At 36.3% G+C, this 21,938-nt stretch overlaps 2 protein-coding genes across 8 annotated transcripts; both read right to left on the bottom strand.

Annotated features, from left to right (window-relative positions):
* On the bottom strand, positions 1,459-8,585 carry LOC109223574. 7 transcript variants are annotated; one of them, XM_019387939.1, is made up of 8 exons: positions 8,370-8,489; positions 7,573-7,599; positions 6,462-6,552; positions 6,295-6,338; positions 3,550-6,018; positions 3,019-3,123; positions 2,665-2,839; positions 1,459-1,912 (listed from the first exon to the last, which is right to left on the bottom strand). In XM_019387939.1, the coding sequence occupies exons 3-8, from the start codon at positions 6,546-6,548 to the stop codon at positions 1,706-1,708; spliced, it is 3,087 nt and encodes a 1,028-aa protein (XP_019243484.1). In that variant the 5' UTR covers positions 6,549-6,552; positions 7,573-7,599; positions 8,370-8,489; the 3' UTR covers positions 1,459-1,705. The 7 variants fall into 7 exon arrangements, with proteins under 7 accessions (XP_019243484.1, XP_019243486.1, XP_019243487.1 ...); XM_019387941.1 differs by lacking the exon at positions 8,370-8,489 and adding an exon at positions 8,048-8,356; XM_019387942.1 differs by lacking the exon at positions 8,370-8,489 and adding an exon at positions 7,706-7,794.
* On the bottom strand, positions 12,980-18,568 carry LOC109223573 (probable 18S rRNA (guanine-N(7))-methyltransferase). The gene is made up of 9 exons (XM_019387938.1): positions 18,315-18,568; positions 18,150-18,225; positions 17,221-17,304; positions 17,089-17,144; positions 16,125-16,181; positions 15,082-15,131; positions 14,592-14,744; positions 13,671-13,806; positions 12,980-13,559 (listed from the first exon to the last, which is right to left on the bottom strand). The coding sequence occupies exons 1-9, from the start codon at positions 18,414-18,416 to the stop codon at positions 13,395-13,397; spliced, it is 879 nt and encodes a 292-aa protein (XP_019243483.1). The 5' UTR covers positions 18,417-18,568; the 3' UTR covers positions 12,980-13,394.

The following is a 21,938-nucleotide window of genomic DNA, read 5'->3' as shown; positions in this document are numbered from 1 at the left end:
TATACATTATTTACAGGTATTTGGTGGATTTCTCACATTTCTTCTTCTTCTTCAACTACTACACCTATATACATGGTGTATCACTAACATTTTTATTACTGTGCTTAAACATCTTTATACATTTTTATACAACTATATATATATATATATATATATATATATATATATATATATATATACCTCTTTGTATAAAAGTGTATAATATTGTATAAAAATGTATAAGCATCTCTGATGAACGTTTTGTACAATTTTCACTTGCAATTCTTGATTAAAACTATTCCAAATTTCCATTAAATGACTCCAAACTTCGTATACAGTCTGCTTACATTAATTATAATAAGTTCAAACAATACCCACTCCAAATTTCTCACAAAATCATATTCAAAACCTAACAAGATTAGCATTAAGGAAGATGAGATTTTAGATTTCTCGCGTCTGTTTTTGAATTTCGTAGTTGTGATAGGTGTGTAGAAATTTGAGGAAAAAAGAGAATGGAAATGTTTCACGCTTGAAGATAAAGAGCATAAAAAAAACTGGAAAAAAATTCAGATCTAAGCTTATTAATACTTGGCTACACATTTGCAAACTTGTAAGTGGGCTAAAATAATGCAAGGTCAACTTATAGAGTGCATTATTATGTAATTTTGTCATAAATATAAATGGGGATTAAAGACCAACATTCATTTCTTGTAGAACGGGGATAATCGGCAAATGTAACATCAATCACACCCAAAAGAAAAGCAACTGAAAGAACAGAATTGATCCGTTCATCCATGTTGCAGAATAATATACCTATATCAACGAGACCAACAAATTGTTGGTGACCGTGTGCTTTGGCGGTTCATCAGATAGTTCAGGGAGACATTTTTCTACAAGTACTAATACTTTTGAACAAAAAGTTGTTCTCAAAAAACAAAACAAAAAAAGCTAGAAATAGTTTTTATCTGAGGTGGGAATTTTATTAACCAATCAAATATTAACGTAAAGAAGGGAGATTAAAGGGGGGGTAACCAAATAGTTGTCTTAGCCAACCTGAGTTCACAAATATAATCTGTAAACTAAGATCCAAATTAACTTTATTCTTGTTTCCCAAGTTTTCAGTATGAATAGGTCCATGCTTTTACCATCCAAACGTACTATCAACCAACTATGCTACAAACAACTAGAGTGGGTTATATAATCATTGTATCTCAGCTCTACTCTGTTTAAATTCATTGCATTGTCAATGTAACGAGAGCGAGCAGACTCTTCTGATTTCTGACTATAACCTTCCTATTTTATTCGGGTTCTTAACCAGCTACATCAACGACCCAATTCTGACAAGTGGGGTCTGGGGAGGGTAAGATGTACGCAGCCTTACCCTGGACGGGCAGAGAGGCTGGTTCCGATAGACCCTTAGCATGCTGAAAGTCGGCGCACACAGCGGATATGGAAACCGAATCTCAAAGTTACAACTTATTAACTGAACTATCTGTGACTTTTAATCCGCAAAAATCATCTCATAACATGCTGCATAATTTAATTCCAACTAGACAAAACTACATATATACAACTCACTCCAGAGCTTACAAGAAGAAGCACCGATAAAATTCCTAACTGTAACCAGTAAGCACTACTTTCAACCCCGAAAAGGAGATCCTATAAGTATACTACGCTATCTACAGAGCATAACAACTTACAATCAGAATACAAGGATCAGAAGCAATTAGCGTCGCCTGGATAGGAAAAACTCATAATCAGGATGTCTGTTCACGAGCGTATCACTTCCAATCTTTCTCACAGCTCGTGACATAATACTCGCTGTCTGCTCTAATGTTCGTATTCGCTCTCTCAGAACTGTATGAAGGTCCATATCCAAGAATTCTTCAGTCAGGTCGTCAGCAGAGTGCCTTGGCTGAAACCAGCATTCACCCTATTTTGTTTTGCCATTCAGACAAGAAGTAATGTCATGGCCATATATGGTGTATTTTACATGAAGGGATAATATTATATTAAGGAAGAGTTGAATACACAAACAGTTCTCCAAGTTGTAAATGAGTACAACTCACGTTGCTTGAACCACCTTGTAATCTTAGCCTAACCAAGCCATTCAAACAACCAACTACACCTCAACCTCAAATTAGTTGGGGTCAGCTAAATGAATTCGCTGTCTCTGTTCTGCTCTTTTAAATGCAGTATTCTTGGAATAAATCATTATTACATTATTTTTATCTTGACTGTCAACCCACTGCAATCCTTTTTTATATGGATATGGGAGCACTTATGCTTTGTGAAGCTCATATAAGTTCAGACGACTAATATATGATTTAAGCTAGCAAAAATTTGACTTTCAAATGACTATCTCAGGAACTTTCCATGATTACTAGCATATTATGTTTCTTAAACAGAACTTCAGGAATTGTGACGGAGAATATAGCATGACAATTAATTCTAGTCATGCCTTGGACATACTTCCTAAAGTCATTTTATGCTCTATGGGTTGACATCACCAAAGAATCTCTCCATCATTCAGCATTTTGTTACAGATATATTCCTTTTTAAGAATTATTCTTATCGTGATAATTTTAACTTTAAGCATGTTATTTACTCAACAGTAGTCTAATAAACTTCAGAAGTCCTATGAGAGACACCTCCAAATTGCGAGATTAGCCACTATGATTCTACCTGAGCATTGTAGCTTTGGAGGCCTATGATTGGAGAAACTATACAGTCATCCACGCTACAGGATTTTAGTGTCTGATCTCTGTGAATAAAGTGGCCAAGCGAATGATAAGTCAAGAAAGCAGCACGCAAATTGCCATCAGGTATCCTATAAATGGGGTACCATGCAACCGAAAACCTGCAAATACACGGCATAATCAGATCTATGAGAAGTTTGCTCTGGAACTAGAAAATAACTTCTCACACACTTATTTCCCTATATTTATTTTTCTCCAAACAGGGATGTAGATATGCATTGCCCTTCACATATTTGAGAACAATATAAAATCATACTAGCTATGCATTTCCGCTACCAACCAAGAATGAGGATGCAGGTCATGTAAGCTCGCAGTATGTAGGAGAGATGGATCTCCATATGATCTACTGTTTGAGGGTCCATTGCCAGAGACAAGTTCATGTATTCTGTAATAGAGAATTTGAAGAAAGATCAGCAGAGTGCTATTGACCCACAAAAAAAAAAAAATTTTTGGCGACGAGCTGCACAGAACCTCACACAGAACTCAAGATGACACATCAATCAAACTAGAGTTTCCCTGCTTAGAGAGCATGGGAAATAACAACAAATTAAATATGCTTTACCAAAAATCCAACACCAGAGATTATGGAAATAAAAGTTAGTTCTTCACCAAAAGCAAAGTAAGGGTAATCATCATGGAGCATAAATGATCAGTACTGAGGCAACTATGTGCCAACAAAATTCGCTAGTGATGGGTTAATGTTGCATTGCAAGAGGACATGATAGGTTGGTCATTATATTTATTTTCCAAGATAAACACTTAACAAAAGATAAACTAAAATGCTAGTAGAAACAACTTAAGTATCACATACGTTTCAAATAACGGTCGCCGCCTTTGAGGCTGCTCAGATTCGAAATATTCAAAGAGAAGCTCCACATCATCAGACAAGTTAATATCATTAGATAAATGATGTAAATCACCATTACTGCACTCTGAAGACGACCCCGAGCCAGAAACAACACCCTTTTGTAAAGAGCTTGAATCCTCAACAAGAGGTTGAGGTACAAGTACAGAAAATATGGAGCCCAGATCTACACTAGGTGAACTCTCAGATATTTTATTCGTCTTCCAGTCCACCACATCCATGGACCCCAGAGTCCTATTATCGTTATGGATTGGGCGAGTCCTATGGTCCTCGAAGAGCTGAATGGCTGACAAATATGGAACAAAATATGCACGAAACTTAAAATGATCCATCCCATACTGTCTTGCATTTCTGTGATCCTCTGCCTTTACTTCTAAACCATAGCTCCCATGTTTCTCATACCACTGCCACAAGTTCTCCAAAGAGATATTGGGTATCTCATGTCTGCATAGAGGTGCATTAGCTCGACTAAGGAAGCAAGCTTGACAAGTCCGAATACTAACAGATGGGCATATAAATGGAGAGGCAGAATGAAGAAGTTTCTCAAACTCGGCAGCAGGATAGCCCTTACCTATCTCAATGGCTTTAGAGGCTAGCTCTGCACTATGGGCATCATTCACTGCCTGAGAAATGTTTCTCCAATCATTTTCAAGACTATGAAAGGGTTGGCTTTTAGCTTCAGGAACGAAGAACTTCGCCATAGCAGCATTTTCGTAGCCCTGCTCTAGAGTGCATGTGTTATGATTTCTCAACTTCTCAAACTGAGTATCACCAGGTAACACTTTTATATTTTCTGAATTTTCACCTGCATTTATCACTCTGACATTCACCGAGGAAGAAACAAGAGCTTGACATTTAGAAGCCAGTTGCTCCTGTGTAACATTTTGACAAGAAGGAGAAACTTCTTTGTCCGTTTTGTCACCCTCTCCATCCACAGCAGGAAGCTCCCGCCGCTGCTCTGTTAGGTCATTGAACTTCTCTGATCTAGATAACAAGTCAAATTGATGTTCTACCGTTTGATCATCCACGCAAGATACAATAATTGGGACATTTTCTGTTGCTTCCACGTTACGGGAACAAGCTTGGGGATTTGGGATTGCTTTAAGAGAAACATATTGAACATTCCTTTTCTTGTGTCTAGCCCTAAAATTAGTTGTTCCAGTTTGAGAATCTGCAGCATTTATTGATCTTTTTGCCGTAGCTATTTGGGTAGCTGAACCAAATACATCATCTGATTGCATGTTAGTCTTCAAACAAACATTTGAACAGGCTCCATTAACTGGAGATCCTTTTCGATATTGACTTTCATTCTCCTCCAGTGGATTTCGACACTTATTTCTCCTGGGATTTTTTGGAACTTTGAGCTTTTCCTGATTTTCATGTGCGGATTGTGATAATATAATAGAATCAACACGATTAGGAAGCTCTTTCTTCAATGTACTTTTTTTCAACCTATCATCAAACTGTGAGTAACCTAAGTTCAATTTTTCCAAGTCACAGTTGCTTACATCAGCATCATTCTTCTGGACCCTTTTCCAAATACAATGATAATTTTCTTTTCTCGCATGGCTATTCTGGTTTCCAGTACTACTTGCATAGACATTTGAGTCTTTGGGAACTCTTCTAATATACTTATCCTTCTTTTCTGTTACATAAGGATTCCCAACATGCTGCTTTGAGCGCTTTTTCTTCTCACCAGCACTGTTTAACATGTCTCCAGTAGAGGAAACTTCTGTTCTTACAATACTATGGGGTGATTTACATCCACCCGAACAACATCTTTCATCACTGCTTGAACCAAGAGCAAATGAGCTCACGGTCATGCCATCAGTCATCAAGGAATTAGACATATTAGCAGAAGAACTAATCGATCTATGTTGTATACTTTGTACCGCAGCTTGAGTTATTGAACATCCAACTGCAGATTGCAACTCATTTAGGCCATTACTGCAATTGAGATTTCTATTCCGCTTCCCCTTCTTTCTAGGTTTTTTCCTTGAGAATCTGTCTGTGGATCTATTTTCCTTAGGGTCATGAACATCCATATCTTCTACACTATTGGCATCAGATCCCCGGGAGATAGTTCCAGGAAATTCACATTCGATAACTGGATTTTGACCAGAAGGAATGATTGATAACATGTCCCATTTCTTTAGATTTCTGAAAGCACCTCCATCGTGTAGAGAGCTTCTAGACGAGATTGATTCAAGAGGAGAGCCAATATTAAAAACTCTTTGAATTTTCTCACTACCTAACAAGAAAGAAGTTAATGGCAACAACGAACCAGCTTGAAAACTATTTACATTTGATTGAAGTGATCTCCGACAGATTTCACGGTAGAGATATTGTTGTGGAAGAACAAGAACTCTCCATAGTCCATTGGATGCCAAGACAAAGAATGTAACATCTGTAGACCTGCAAAATGATTCATACGTTCACATATGAACGTTGTTAAGCTTAAATCAATATCATGTGACAAGATATCGGGCCAACTGTTGGTATCTCATTCGATATTTCAATTATTATAAGAAAAGCTATAAAAGTGGTATATGACGTCAAAATTTATACAATTCCACTTCCCAACAACGTAGTTGGTATAGAGTGACAAGCTACAGAAAATGAACTTCAACAATAATACACAAATACAAAAATATATGTAGCTCATCGATAGTACCAAGAAACTGTCTTTACCTACAATTGGAAAATCTCCAAATAACAGAAGATACTCCATAGTCCTAGAAGAAAGTACCACAATAAATGTCAGAACTACTCCAGATGAATGACAAAGCGTTAGTATATCCATGTGATTTGCAGCAATTAATATACACAACCATAGAAGATGAACTGAACTTATGCACCTCTAGAGATTTCAGGGACAATGTACTGTCATCCATATCTGGATCTTTCTGAATGATGCTACCTGATCTCCTAAGGATACAACGCATTTTTCTGCAACGTAAAGAGATCACATAGAGATCACCATATGTGCTACTTCAGTAGTCTTCAACTTCAGGGAAATGCATATTAACATATATCAAAGAATGAAATACAAGATGCAAGGCTGCCTAAAGTTTGCATAACTTATTACTTCTTCTAGAAAAGCTACACCTACTATCTTGTGCGTATACCCCAAAAACTTGACTTAGAATTTAAATGCTTAAAAGTTTTCCTTCTTAAAAGAGAAGAATTCAAATAAATATAAACTAGTACCATTGTATGTTATTTTAACCTGATGTGACATTTGAAAACAATGTTTTCAAACTTTGTTTACCTAAATTCCATGCTTGCCAAAGTAGGTACATACTAGAATTAAGGAGGTTCAATTGCACTCGCATATACCTAGTGAATCAATGAACTCCTAAATAAATGGAGCTCCATTTAGAAAGAACATGGCCAAGCAAAGCAAGAAGAAGGTTAAGAACAATGTGGTCCAATACATTACGAGCAGTAAAGGTTGATTTTTGGATGAATATGATCATGCAAACTTACGTCAGAGCTGCTTATGTTCAGTGTTAGGAAAAACAACTACCAGGAGTAGTTAGAAGAAGAAGGTTTACAGGATACAAAAGTGACTAAGTAAATAAATTTCACATGGTTTTTATAGGTCATTTAGTTCTCAAAAATTACATTGTAATAGATGCTCAATTCTATGGCCTTTAAAAATACATTCCGAAGTAATAATAGGAGGAAAGCTTACTGATTTACAACGAAAAAAGTTATGAAAATATCACTAATATAATAGTACTATAAATTATGCCAGCTTGAATCAGGAAAACCAGAGATTTGAATGACACCTAAATTTCCAGTCAAATAGTATCCAGAAGATTAGCTGACAGGGGATGGACAGATAATTAGACTTTAAAGGATCACGTCAAACATCAGAACCGATTTACAATACATTTTCTCTTTGTATATACAACAAATTTTCTCTTTATAACTTAAAACATGAACCTGAAGATTAACAAATACCTGACCTCAAGACCTCAGCAATTATCTCTGCAGGAAAAATTAATGCACATAATAAAATTAAATGTTCAAAATCCAAAAAATCATTGAACATTACAATGAGAAAAGGGTAAAAAAGAGAGGTAAAAAATTATACCAGCCAAGCAATTAAAGATGACAAGAACATTATGTTGCAACTAATGCTTTAAGACAAAAGAATAAAAATCAATAGAAAAATAAAAATAAAAATAAAAAGAGAGAGAAGAACCCTGTGAGCATGTGAAACTCAAGTTGGGCACTTCCCTTACTGGTGCAGAAACTGAAATCAAAGAGGCCACAAAAATTAACACAAACCCAATTTAATTTAGTCTTAATCACTAATTTTTTTGTTGTGTGGACAAATTAGCAACCAAATACAACACTCAGCCACAAAATAGAAACAACCAAGAAAGAGAAACATAGACAAAACATGGATTATTACTAATATACATGTAAATACCTTAATCCAATCGCAAACCCAAAATCACAAAGCTTGATACTTTAATAAAAAAAATAAGAGTAATTCAAGGTTCCTGGAATTTAGGAAATGACTGCTATACATTTTGTAAGTCAAGAATAGTCCTTTTTCTCAAACATCAACCATTCACCTCAGGTACAAGACCAAAGAAAATAAAAAATAAAAAATTTTATCACCTAGAAAAATAGGGCTACGAAATTATTAACTTTATTTTTCTTCTTCTTTTTCATTTTGTGCTTTCTGTGTTTTGATGCCCTCAAAAACCGTACAAAATGAGTTCAAGAAAAGATTAAAAAAGACTTGCCTTTAGAATGAAGAACGAGCGACAAGATTAAAAAAACAGCAAAAGTTCAAAGAATCATGGCAGTGTTTATGTATGAATTATGTTTAAGGATGTAGCAAGAAAGTGGGGTCTTTTGTTTCGTTTTTTCCTTTTTGGTGTTTTCTTTTTTTGTTTCCTTGGGGGTGGGGTGGGGGGTCAGAGACAAGAGGCCACTCATATTTCGACAGGTGGGGTTTCAATGAGATAAGGACTCATAGTCACAATTTGAAGTGGACAGGGACCATTGAGTCTTACTTTTTTTTTAACGGGCTTAAATTCAAATATAATGGGACTTCAATATAAATATCCATAATACTTTCTATAGCAAAGGTTGATACCTTATTTATTATCACTTCCTATCCTTAAGCCATAAAATACGCTTTGTATTATTTTTCTCTCTCATTCTTTCAACTTTTTCTCCACCCTCTCTCTCAACTCCAGTCTTTCTCCATGAATACAACCACGATTCTCCACTGATTCATCTCCATCGTCTCGCAAAATTTTCAAATTTTTTTGCTCCAAAGTTGTGGTAAGTGTTAAAGTTGATAGATTTTCGCTCCTAAACAAATCCTCTCGAATTGTTTTGTCTTGTAATCCTTGCAGCTCTAGAAGCATTACAATCCTCCTGTTGCTATTTTTGCCCTAGAAGCCGCCTTACATCTTCCTTCCTCTTCCATCCACTTTTGCTATGGCGAACTGGGCAGAATTGTCGCACGAACTCATTACTACGATTGCAAAGCGTGTTAAAGTGATGGAAGATTTCATTGCTTTTGGTGGTATTTGTACTTCATGGCGAACTGCTGGTCCCAAATACAGGTCGAAACGGGGCTGAGTTCTTGATCGAAACAGGAACAGTGGCGTTTCGAGTCAGAATCGTGGCCCTCTCGATGAGACGACATTAGGGTTGTTCTTGAACAAAGACGACGGAGTTTGGGCCTGAGCAACTTGAAGATTATGTTAAATATTTCCATGTGTTTCATTGTATTCATTGTCTTTTTTTTTCATTGTATTTCAATGTATCTTGCTGTATTCCATGTATTTCATTGTATTCACTGTCTCGATGTATTCCATGAATGTATTCATTTATTTTTTTAATTAATATAATTTATGTATTCAGATGTATATACGTAATCAAATGTATCTCCAGAATATGTTTTTGCACTATAGATGAATCTCGAATTTTATTGGTTGAAAACAGAGACACCCACGAACGATACAATAGAAAAGGGAAGGATTAGAAACTCGGTGATGCTCTGTTTTGTTCTATTTATCGTCCGGGAAAAAATCTTCAGCATATTCGCGTCAAATACAGGTTAATGGTGATATAATTGAGTTAGTTGAGTTATATAGGAGTCTATTATGTTAATTGATTCAAAAACAGCTGAATAGACCATTAATTGCGCTATTTACGTTACTGTATTCACAAATTGTGACGACCCAAAGGGTCATCACCTGTTTTCTTATCCATTCTGTACTTCCGAGGCCTTGAAAACCTCATTTGGGGTTGCCTCAATTTGCGTGCGCAGTCCGGGCGCGTAGCCGGAAAGCTTAAATATGAATTCTGTGAGGAAAATGCTAAATTTTGATATTTAATTGATTAAATTTGACTTCGGTCAACATTTTGGGCCAACGGACCCGGACCCGTGATTTGACGGTCCCGGAGGGTCCGTAGGAAAATATGGGACTTGGGCGTATGCCCGGAATCGAATTCCGAGGTCCCAAGCCCGAGAAATGAATTTTGGTGTGAATTTTTTTTTCTGGAAATGATTAAGGAAAATGAAAATGAAATTTGATTAAAAGACTATGGTATCGGGCTCGTATTTTGGTTCCGGCGCCCGGTACATGTCTTATATATGGTTTAAGCGCTTTTTGTAAAGTTTGGTTGAAAACGGACGTCGTTTGACGTGTTTCGGACTTAAAATGGAAAATTGATGTTTTATGAAAATTTGGAAGAAATCATGAGTTTTGAGGCTTGATCCGATGTATATGATGTTATTTTGGCGATTTGATCGCGCGAGTAAGTCCGTATGATATTTTTGAGGTTGTGTGCATGTTTGGTATGGAGCTCCGAGGGCTCGGGTGAGTTTTGGATAGGTGTCGGAGTGCATTTTTGAACTTAGGAAAATCTGGCATCTCAGTTCTGCAATTTTCGCAATTGCGAAGCAGGCCTCGCAATTGCGAGCTCGCAAATGCGAGCCTGGCATCGCAATTGCGAGGAAGGGGGACATTTCACTGTGTTCGCAAATGCGACCAAAAGGCTCGCAAATGCGAGCCTGGCCTTTTCGCAAATGCGAAGATATAGTCGCAAATGCGAAAACCCCCAAACTAGCCAGTGTTCGCAAATGCAAATATTTTTCTCGCATTTCCCATACCTGCTGGGTTCGCAATTGCGAACCCAACTTCGCATTTCCCATATCCGCAGCCTAGCATATTTTATACTTAACCGATTTTGAGCTTCATTTTTCACATTTTCTCAAACTCAAACATCCATAGGCGATTTTTCAAGAAATCTTTCTTCTCCAAATCAATTGTAAGTTGATTTCTACTCATTTCTTTCAATCATTAACATCATTTAACATGTTTTCCACTTAAAATCAATGATTTTCATGGGTGAGATTGGGGGTTTTGGGTAGAACCTAGGTTTTCTAAAAATTGGGGATTTGGACCTCAATTTGAGGTCCGATTTCAAAACAAATTACATATTTGAGTTCGTGGGGGAATGGGTAACCGGGTTTTGGTTCGAACTTCGGGTTTTGACCACGTGGGCCCGGGGGCGATTTTGAAAATTTTGGGAAATTCATTTTTATGCATTCAAATTGATTCAGTTAGTGTTTATTAAAGTAATTAAGTAATTTGTGGCTAGATTCAAGCGAATTGGAGGTGGAATCACGGGGTAAAGCTATAGTTGAGGCTTGAGCTGAGTTCAAAGCATCGAGGTAAGTGTTTGGTTTAACCCTAGCTTGAGGAATTAGGAGTTGAGTCATAATTGCTACTTGTTTGTGTTGAGTACGACGTATGGGCATGGTGACGAGTATCGATGCGTCGGTGTCAAGCATGACCGTGAGTCTTAATTGATAATTGTGTACCCTTGTTTGATCCTATGAACGTTGTGATTAAATATTGGTATTAGTTGTGCCAGGAAGAAGTTGAATAGGATTGGTTATAGCTGACTCTCCCTTGTCGGAATATTTGACTTGTTGTTATAGTTCCCTTGTCGGGAAAGAGTATTAATTTGATTGTTCCCTTGCCAGGAAGAGTATTAATTTGATTGTTCCCTTGTCGGGATTGTATTGTGTATTGTGTTGAAAGTAAAGGGAGCGGGTGGTACGCCTACCACAAGTGATATTGAAATGGGATCGGGTGGTACGCCTACCACAAGTGATGTTGAAATGGGAAGGTGGTACGCCTACCACAAGTGATACTGAAATGGGAGCGGGTGGTACGCCTACCACGAGTGATGTTGAAATGGGAGCGGGTGGTACGCCTACCACGAAATAATGAGAAATGGGATCGGGTTGCACGCCTGCAACAAGATGAGTTGAATATGAAAGTTGTTTTACCTTTCATTATTGTTAGAAGTTAAACTGTAGATGTACGTACCATTATTCCTCATATTTTGATTCTATATGTTACCCTGAAGCATGCTCCCTTCCCCAGCTTAAATTGTTACTTTCTTGCTATTTTTCCGTTGTACTTGTATATATATATCTGCACAGGTTCATCTGGAGTCTGGTCCTAGCCTCGTCACTACCTCGCCGGGGTTAGGCCAGACACTTACCAGCACATGGGGTCGGTTGTGCTGATGCTACACTCTGTGCTATTTGCACAGGTCCAGGTTTCGAGCAGCAGCAACAGTATTAGTACGGGAGCAGGCCTTCAGTCCGGTGAGACCCGAGGTAGCCTTGCATGCGTCCGCAAGCCCGGCGTCTCCCTTATTCTCTCTTTTTAGCCTGTTGTCTCATTGTATTCGAGACAAACAGCTTATGTTTTCTTTCATACGTTTGTGTTTAGTATTTCTTAGCAGTTCGTGAGTATTGTGACACCAGTCTTGGGTAGAGAATTATATTGACTATTCCGCATGTTGATTCAGTTTCTATAATTAAGACTTCCGCTAATATTTAATTTCATTGTTTTTATATTGTTGCCATGAATTGTTAAAAGGGATTATGTTGTAAACGGAAAGTAATTAAAAATTTGGCTTGCCTAGCTTCTACGAGTAGGCGCCATCACGACTCCCGAGGGTAGGAAATCCGGGTCGTGACACAAATACATATCGTGAATACAGTCGAATACAATAATAATCTAGCTGTAATCCCGTGTTTCATGCCGAGTTTTGAATACAGTAGCTTAAATACATCGAATACACTCTAAAAAACCTGAAAACATAGCTATAGGAAGTAATATAGTAAATGGTAGCTACAACTAGCTAATAACCACTAAAACATAGTGGTTTCTGAAAGTTAATCAAACATGGTTCATTACAAAAGCATGTCAAATTATACTAAGCAGTCGTTAAAGAAAGACAAAAGAATAAAATATTTCTAATGTTACGAATAATAACTAATTAAAACAGAAAATTTAAGAGTCAATTCTTCTCTTCACTGATTCATAGTTCTTTGTTCTTCATTCATCCAAACAATATCATTTAGAAATACAAAACCCAACCTTAATGATAAGTTTTACAATAGGGTAAAAGAAACAACCAATATATCCCGCACTCAAATTGGGAAACAAGAACTATTCTATTGCACGAGGAATATGTAATCAACCAGTCGTTAAATCCAAAATGAGAGTCAATACATTCTGCTATGATTGAAATACCTCAAAAATACACATGCACCAACTTGATGTAAACTTGAGCTCTGAGAACATTACATCAGGATCTTAATTAGTTCATCTCTTAATCCAAAATTGCTCTTAAAGTATGTGCTCTTGCAGAAAAATGAACTCAAATTCATATGAATAGATGAAGTTCATATGAATGATGAAGTTCATATGAATGATGAATCAAAAACGATCCTTTCTTTTACGTGCTGTGTATTTGGTATCTGCAGGCACTGTATTTCCCTTTCTCCTCATCTGTTCTTTCTTCTTCAGAACCCAATCTCTTCCTTTGCCCCTCTTGTTCACTTTTTGCTTTTTTCTAGGTCTGTGCCTATCAGATACGAAAACCTGCATGGTAGGGTGAAAAGATAATTAGATAACCAAAGACTGACAGAATAAGAGGGGGAAAAGAAAACAGGAAAAACGAGGGGTTTAAGAGGAAAGGGGGGAAAAACTTACTGTCTGGTTTTCTTCATCCCCGCTACTATCTTCATCAGAGCAACTCTCTCCATCTTCACCCTTTCCGTTGGGAGTGATGGAGCTGAGAGATGGCGGGCCACAAGTGAGCACTAAGTACTCTTTCCTCCTTTTAGTACTGTGACAAGAGAGAGCATCCAGCATCAAGTCAGTACGCCAAATATCGAAGAGTTGAATCTTCATACCTTGAAAATTCATCTATTTGCATCAGATTTTAGGGTATATCTCACATACATGTTTTGCCTTTTCCTTCCCTCATTTTTAGCTAATTCTAGTTCAGTCACTTCATTATTGTGTGTACACATTTAATCTTCAATCCTAGATATACTCCAACTATTGTGGTATGAGAAAGAAGAGTAGAGATTGGGAGGACGCATGAGCATGTACGCATAACTTCGGGGGGGGGGGGGGGGGGGGCAGCCTCTCGGTGTTGCTCGCACAATAATTCCTATCTTTTCCTTAAGCTTAAAGTTAGAGTATGGACACTATGCTTAATTATGTCTTTGACTGATCGAATTCACTGAGCTTTTGGAGGTTGAGGGGAGGGACACCTGACAGTCACAAAGAGGTAGTTGTTTTAAGTATTTATTTAAATTTGATTGATCCTGCTTGTACAGAGATTCACCTATCCCATTCTGGAACTACGGTTGATGTGTTAAGAGCGATAACATGAAGTCTACCACTAGAATTAAGCTTTATGTAGACACAATTAGCAAAGCCATATAAAGCTTCCTGGGGAATACATGCCTTGCAATTTCAGTTCAGGGGATGAGCTTCCAGACAGGAAAACCAATGTTGATCTCCTAACTGTTTCACCTTTTATTCTTTCAGTTGTGTAAACCTTCCATCTCAGCATAAAACTAGCAAAAATGAACAGAGGATGTTTATAAGCTTCTTCTCTACCTGTGGGGGTAGTCAACAACTATGCCTCCAGAAAAACCAGCCCGCATGGCAAAACCCAGTATCAACTCCCGCTGAGCGATATTTTCAGGATAGACTTGAAGTACTGCTCTTGCGCCCCTTCCCAAACATCTATACAAGGAACCAAAGAATGCCCTACAGAAATTTTTGATGAAATAATCAAATTGCATTAGTAAAGCGTCAAGAAGATGCAGAATTACAGAAGGAGAAGGAATAGGGAGCTATCATGGCAAAAAACTGTAAACAGCAAAAGGTTATCCAAATACACTAACTATGCTAATACCAGGGAACTAACAAAATCTAAAAAATTATCTACACTGTTTACAAGGGTGTGAAAATTCCAACTGAACAACCTAACTAAATGTGTGTAGGTTTCACACTGCTTGTTCAATACTGCTGACATAATAATTGGATCTTGGGCAGATCAATATCCACCAACAATCAATCTAAAATAGAATGAACTCACACTTACTTCAACCTTAACCGAGGTTCATGAGAAGACTTGTCAGCATTGCACAGCCACTGCTCGAGCAAATAAAGAACATTAGTAGTAAGCAAGAACCAAGCATAGCAAGTATCATAGAGATGTCAAGAGGACCAAGAGTTGAGATGTTAAAGAAAAAATCACTCCAACCTAACCTATATAGTCAACTGAAAGAAGCCCGCTTACTGCTCCCATTTCCCCTTAGACGCCTTGCCCTCTTGATTTGTATATGTCAAAAGGACTACAATAAATTGAAAATGCCTTTTGCTTAAAATGAATGACTAAGTGCGTGCAAACTGACCTAAACACCATTGTTAACTTGAAATAGAAAGAGAAGCCTAACTCACAGGTTTTACACACGCACACGCATGTGTTTGTATGATAAAATAAGTAGTATCTTTTTTCCTTTTAATCTTGTTATACTAGGTCTAATATTGATGTGCAACATTCTCATAATCATCCTTAGATTTTCTCCCCATTAAGAGCTCTAAGAGGACATTAACCTGATAACTAGCATTAAATTAGGTCGACGAACATCCTACTTCTTAGAAAGAACTGACCCCTCCAACCATAAGGTTTGGCATTCAAGTCACCAGAGCAAAGTGAGAAATGGCCAGTATTCGGCATTCAGGTAGGGAGTTGGGGGGGTGATTTCCATTAAAAGAAAATGGAAAGGAAAAGAGCTAGTGATACTTATTATTTATCTTGCATATATACAGATAATTAGCAACATCTGATGCAAGTCACAACCAGGAGAACTTTTGAAAGTTGATGGTGAGATTACAATAGTTATTGCTTTGATAATTCTTGAAAATTATACACAGACCAAATCTTTTCAAATGGATATACGAGTTAATTATGGAAAAAGAAAAAACACCATTTTGTATATAATTATACATTATCAAGCTCCCCTAGACCAAATGTGAAGGGCAGTTTAAAGTAGCTACCATCATTTTTCATAAGGAGTAGGAGTAGCTACTCTCAGCATTATCAGGGAAGAACAAATCAGTAAACTAGAGACGAGAATATACCTGGACAGCTGAAATACTGATGGCACCATCTAGAACTCCAGGTCGAAGCCCTAAACCCTAAAATAGATGCAACCTATTATTTAGGTTATTTCAATCAGATGAACAACAGGTTGCAAGTATATAGGAGATGAAAATTTGAACTAGCCAATCTTTGATTAGTAACATCTTCATCAACAAGTGTATTGTGTCGAAAGAAAGTAGTTTCAAAGATATTTAATTTTCAGAGAAATGCTTTCATAAAAATCCAAAGCAATGTCAATATACACGAAAAATAACCAAGAGATGCAACCACCTTTTATATCTTTTCATTTTACCCTCAACCATGACTTATAAGAAAAATTGCAAAAAGTCAAGCAAGAAAATTGTACACAGTTAATGACTAAAAACATGTTCAAAATGCTTTTGACTAAAATATCCCAATTACAGGCAGGAAGCTACAAGTTACTTTTTTTGTTGGGATGATTAGACTTATGGCCAAACAATACAAGCAAAATTTCTCCGACTGGTTTTTGTGTAAAACATCACATAATATACAGTAGTGATGACCTGCCAGCAAATTTCTATGCAAGTATGAAATCTCCTATTCTAGTTTCAGGAGTAGCATCACAAACGTAAGCTGGTAAACTAAGATTCACCACTAGCATGGCCTTTAAAACAGAAAAGAGAGATGCATCAGGACACATTCCATATTGTATTCAGGAAACAACAGCTAATGTAGTAACAGGTTACTGTATGCTACAAATTACTATGTTCTAATATGTTTTAGATAGGTTGATAACTCTGCTTCATCGTTACTGTCACGACATCCTTCAATTGCATTTTGAGATTTCCGTATGACTGCAACAATAAGTACTATGGGTATAAAGGCATACATATCCACAAGCAACAAGGTGTATCTGGTCTTAATACCTGCAGTTGGGAGAAATATGAAGAAATCATGTAGACTGAGATTTTAGGTACCTACCTGACCCATGTCACCAAGTACTAGATCACCGTCAACCTCACGCTCCAGTGCAACGTCTGGAACATGAAAACCATTATCTAACAATTGTTAAACGAGAAAACTTAGCACTTAGATGACAAGACATTTACGCACCAAGCATTGACTGTGATATATCCAAGCCAAGCCATTGGTGTCCATGCTCAGTGATTGTTTCGCCACTTAGACCTGATCCACAACCTTCAGAATAGAAAACAAGAAATTATTGCCTGGTTGTTTAACGAATAAGGTGGAATAAATGGAAAACACTAAATCTCCACAATTGAAAAGATAAAGAACAATCATTGTTTCAAAAAGACATCTGTTAGAAGCCACGAGGACAACAATTCTGAAAGGTCACATTGAAGGAGCCAACCTTCCATGAAATTGCTTAACTCAGACCAAATATACTGCAAAACAGTTTCTTACTGATCAGCAAAAAGATAATATTAAACCCTTCCTCATTTCTCCAGTATGAATGAGCAATTAACCATTTTTATCTACTGTGCGTCTTTCAACAATCTAAGAAGGCCAATCGCTCGTTCCTCCTTATTTGGAACAATCATAGATTTCGGAGGGTATCAATTAATTACTCTCCAAATAGTTCATTTGGTTATTGTTAGACTTCCGTCACTACATGTTGTTCATTTCGCCTCGTTTTCTTATTATCTTGTTCCTACTGCTTTATTTTCATCTTTCCTTGTGCCGAGGGTGTATTGAAAACAACCTCTCTACATTCGCGTAGGGGTAAGGTTTGCGTACTCACTACCCTCCCCAGACCCCACTTGTGGAATTATACTGGGTTTGTTGTTGCTGTTGCATAGTTCATTTGGTTTATTATTAGCCCGTTTTTTTCTTCAAGTATCTTAAAATGTACTCGAGGCTTTTACGATGCTTCCATTACAATTCACTAAACACTACTAGTTTTTATTAGTGTAATGCAATAAAACAAATCCCTTTCTCTTTATTCACCCCGAAAAAATCCATAGCTAAAACTTAGCTCATCAAATTCACTAATACAACTACACTGTAAAACAAGTGCATACCAATATCAAGAAGTAATCTTGGGACCCCATCATCTGGCAAAGCAAGAAGCTCCAATGCTCTCTCTGTAAGTTGCGACTTTGCATAATTTACAAACAAAAGTCAGCTAAGTATCCAAAATTATGAACGGAATGTCTTGTTTTGTTTCAGTATAAGAAAGCACAAACCTGAATGTCGATTATTCGAGAAGATGAAGTGTACTTGCGAGCTTCATCGTCGTTGTAGAATATTTCCGGCGGCGCTAGGAGCTCCGGTCTTGATGTCGACATTTTCTTCACTCAGAAAGTGTGGAATTATGGGTATTTTATTTAACAGAGTCAACTGGTCAAAAAGGATTTGGTTTTACAGATAGTAATAAAGTATGTTCCAAAACCCTAATTCTTTTTTTTTTTTTTTTTAAATTTGTACTATTTTTTGATTTGTGCATGTCATCCTTGCGCAAGGGCCATGCTAATTGTTCCAATTTCCAAAACCCTAATTTTTCAGTTATGGTTTCTGCTATTTTTATTTTTTATTTTTTATTTTTTTATGGAGTAGTTGATTTGGGTCCTTGTTTTCTTTTTTCATTTAGATCCCTACATTTTCAGTTTAATTTTTTATTGGCTGGTTATTCTGCCTTCACACTTTATGAAAGATAGATTTGCTTTTTATTATTTTATAATGTATTCCAAATATTTTTTTTAGTTTTCTGTTTATCTTTCAGGAGATTACTAAAAATATATGAAATATTTATTGCCTGTTATAAAATAATAAAAGAAGAAGAAGAGTAGTGCAGAGAAAAGTAGAGAGAGAAAATTTTTATTGATTTGGGATGATTTACAATGGAATAGGACCCCTCTATTTATAGGGAGAGGGTGACTTAGCCACCAAGTAATAAACCCTAGAATCTCTCTAAATATAGACATTCACCATAAATAAAATTCTATTTTATAACACTCCCCCTTGAATGTCTATTCAACAGATAATGTGTCTCGTTAAAACCTTAACTAAATAAAACCCAGTGGGAAAAAAATTCTAGAAAAGGAAAAAGAGTACACATATCTAACAATACGCTTTTTGGTTGCCTCGTTAAAAACCTTGCAAGGAAAACCCAGTGGGACAAAACCTTGTAAGGAAAAAAGAGTACAACGCGTATTAACTCCCCTTCATGAGAGCATCACTTCACATCCTTAAGCATTTGCATTCCAATCTTGTGCACCATCTTCAAAAGATCGTTGGTAGAGATTTGATAAACAAATCAGTCATATTAACTTGAATGAATATATTGTACCTTGAAATCATCATTCTTGATAGAGATGGATTGTCTTCATATGATCTTGTTGGAATCGCCAGTTCAATATCTTCACATAGAGATGAAAACTCTTGCTATCATATTATCATGCATATAGTTATAGCAAGATACATTTGTGCACAAATTGCATTGAGGAAGTAGTACTTCAAGATCAAGAATTGTATATGCTTCAAGCGATTTAAATCCTTCAAGGATTGTCATATAAGTCATACAATAGACTTTAATTAGATGCATATCAAGTTTTCATGTCATGCTAGACAAATACGATATCAAAAACTGATTGCACATATCATTGGCTTCATACTTTCAAGTGTTTGAACTACATGTTCAAAACTGCATGTCTTTCATATGAAACCAATTATATTCGAAATTGTTTCTCCAAACTTAAGATCCTCATATATATTTAGCGCTGTCATAGATATCGTCGACAAACATTTTATATCGGTTCCAACCTCCTTATTTTTCATAAAGACATAACATAGAGATCTCTTCATTCATATATTCAGGTACCTGAATCTCTCTTGAGATTTTATGAAGTGTTATGTCATGTGATCTTCTAGATCACTTACCTCCTTTATTATGATCATTTTGATCATTTGCTCATCTTCTTTAACAAGAAGTTTATTTGAAACCGATTTGTCTATACGCTTTAAGCGTACCATAGACTTTGTCCTTCTAGGACTTATTCTAATAGGAGCATTTGCAGTGAGATATAGTTACTTTCTTTGGGTCAGCAAATGCGTTTGGCATGCTTTGTAATATATTGCACATGAATTATCCTTTATGAACTTCAAGTTCATATTATCTTATTCGAGGATCTAGATGTACAAATGATAATTCATTACACGTAACTTTTTCTCAACTGTTGTATCTTGCCTCCCCCTCATGTTAGAAAAACTAACTTGTTTCCTCAACTTTGAGAATCCACCTTTGTGCGTTATGGTGTTAATCAAAATATACACCGCACATCAATAATAATAAGATGGAATTATTTAGTTCCTGACCCTGAACCACTTGTGAGGGGAGAAAATAATATACGTTGGTATATAACGTATATCAAACTGATATAGATAACTTTGTTCTCATAAGCAATCGTTTAGCTATTAAGTGGAGGCACTCAATGAATCATTTTTCTAAACCAACTGTGATGTAAACCAACTTATCAAGATGAACTATCTTGAATAAAAAATCTGGAAATTATGCTCTAAATTAAATTATTGAGCAAGTTACCTCGCAAACACCATGTTGCGGGTTATTAATAACCGCACATGTAATCATCTCATAGATGCATCTAATATGGTATACATGGCAGATGAATGGGCCCATATTCACCTTTGATATTTCCAGCATTCATGGGATTCAATCCCAATTTTAGTTGGTCTATTAATTAATGAGAACAAGAAATGTAAGAGAATTCGTAAAGAACTTTCTAGTTCTTTAATATTTACCCATGTGAATTCTCTTTTATTTTTGCACATCATACTTGAATTAACATGGCTAAACCAATTATGCCAACTGGATAAATTATCAATATTGATAAACTTCAGGTTTACACCATGATGTGTGCAATTATGAATAAACTCCAAGTTTATTATGATATGAGTTTTTATATCAATAAATATCCACTTCATTGTGGTATTCTTTTGTTTATGTAGTACAAATTGGAGAATAAAGCGGGTAGCTTTTCACATACATATTACCCCGCTACAAGTTGTAGTAATAGAAGATATTAAATCTTTTCTTTATTTATAGTCTCAATATAATCAACCGCTTTCGCGTATACTTTGGAAACTGAATAAGTTTCTTTGAGACTTACTACAACACAATACCTTATTGGTAATTAATTGTGTTTCTCCAAAATAGTATAATTGGCTCTTGCAGAGTTCTCAATTAATTTTGTAGTACCACATATTCATCAACACCCATATGGTGAATATCTCTTTTAAAGAGAAAGTTATACCATTATGGTTATGGTCAAAATTATATGCAAGATCTGTTTCTTGCATTACCGTTGTCTTTTAACAATCACAATGCCAAAATATTTTGGCGTACAATAGGTACGTGACCAATGACCATTCATGCCATAATAATGACATTATTTTCTTATATCATCTCAAACCTCCTTTTAGAGGTGAGTGCGGTATATTCACTACCACTAGCACGTTCATATTCTTTGAAGAATGAATATGTATTCATAAATTAGATGTTGTCACATTCACATCATGAATGGACCATGATCATCTATATGTGCTTTACAAAATTTCATGTTAAATTGATGACAAATATTTTTCACAGGGTGAAAGATTATTTTGAGAATCCTTATTGTTCTCATTACCACAACTGATGACGATTATAATTTCGTCTATTGCCACGTCCACATCCATTGATACCTTCACGGTAATAATTTTGTCTTCTTTCAGACTTATTACATATTGCTATCACATTCTGTTAAGGGAATGAGAATGGAGCAAATTCAATGGGACGGGTTTTCACTTCTTGT

The sequence above is a fragment of the Nicotiana attenuata genome, chromosome 3 (assembly GCF_001879085.1).
Source record: "Nicotiana attenuata strain UT chromosome 3, NIATTr2, whole genome shotgun sequence".
Classification (NCBI taxonomy): Eukaryota; Viridiplantae; Streptophyta; class Magnoliopsida; order Solanales; family Solanaceae; genus Nicotiana; species Nicotiana attenuata.
This window is presented reverse-complemented; position numbering and strand designations above follow the sequence as displayed.

Coding starts and splice junctions, on each gene's coding strand:
- LOC109223573 (XM_019387938.1), bottom strand. CDS start 18,416: ATGTCGACATCAAGACCGGAGCTCCTAGCGCCGCCGGAAATATTCTAC. Junction 16,182..17,088: donor TACTTGGTGACATGGGTCAG/GTAGGTACCTAA, acceptor CATCTATTTTAG/GGTTTAGGGCTTCGACCTGG. Junction 13,560..13,670: donor GGGATGAAGAAAACCAGACA/GTAAGTTTTTCC, acceptor CCTACCATGCAG/GTTTTCGTATCTGATAGGCA.
- LOC109223574 (XM_019387944.1), bottom strand. CDS start 6,548: ATGCGTTGTATCCTTAGGAGATCAGGTAGCATCATTCAGAAAGATCCA. Junction 6,339..6,461: donor TGTCCCTGAAATCTCTAGAG/GTGCATAAGTTC, acceptor ACTTTCTTCTAG/GACTATGGAGTATCTTCTGT. Junction 6,019..6,294: donor TGGAGATTTTCCAATTGTAG/GTAAAGACAGTT, acceptor ATCATTTTGCAG/GTCTACAGATGTTACATTCT.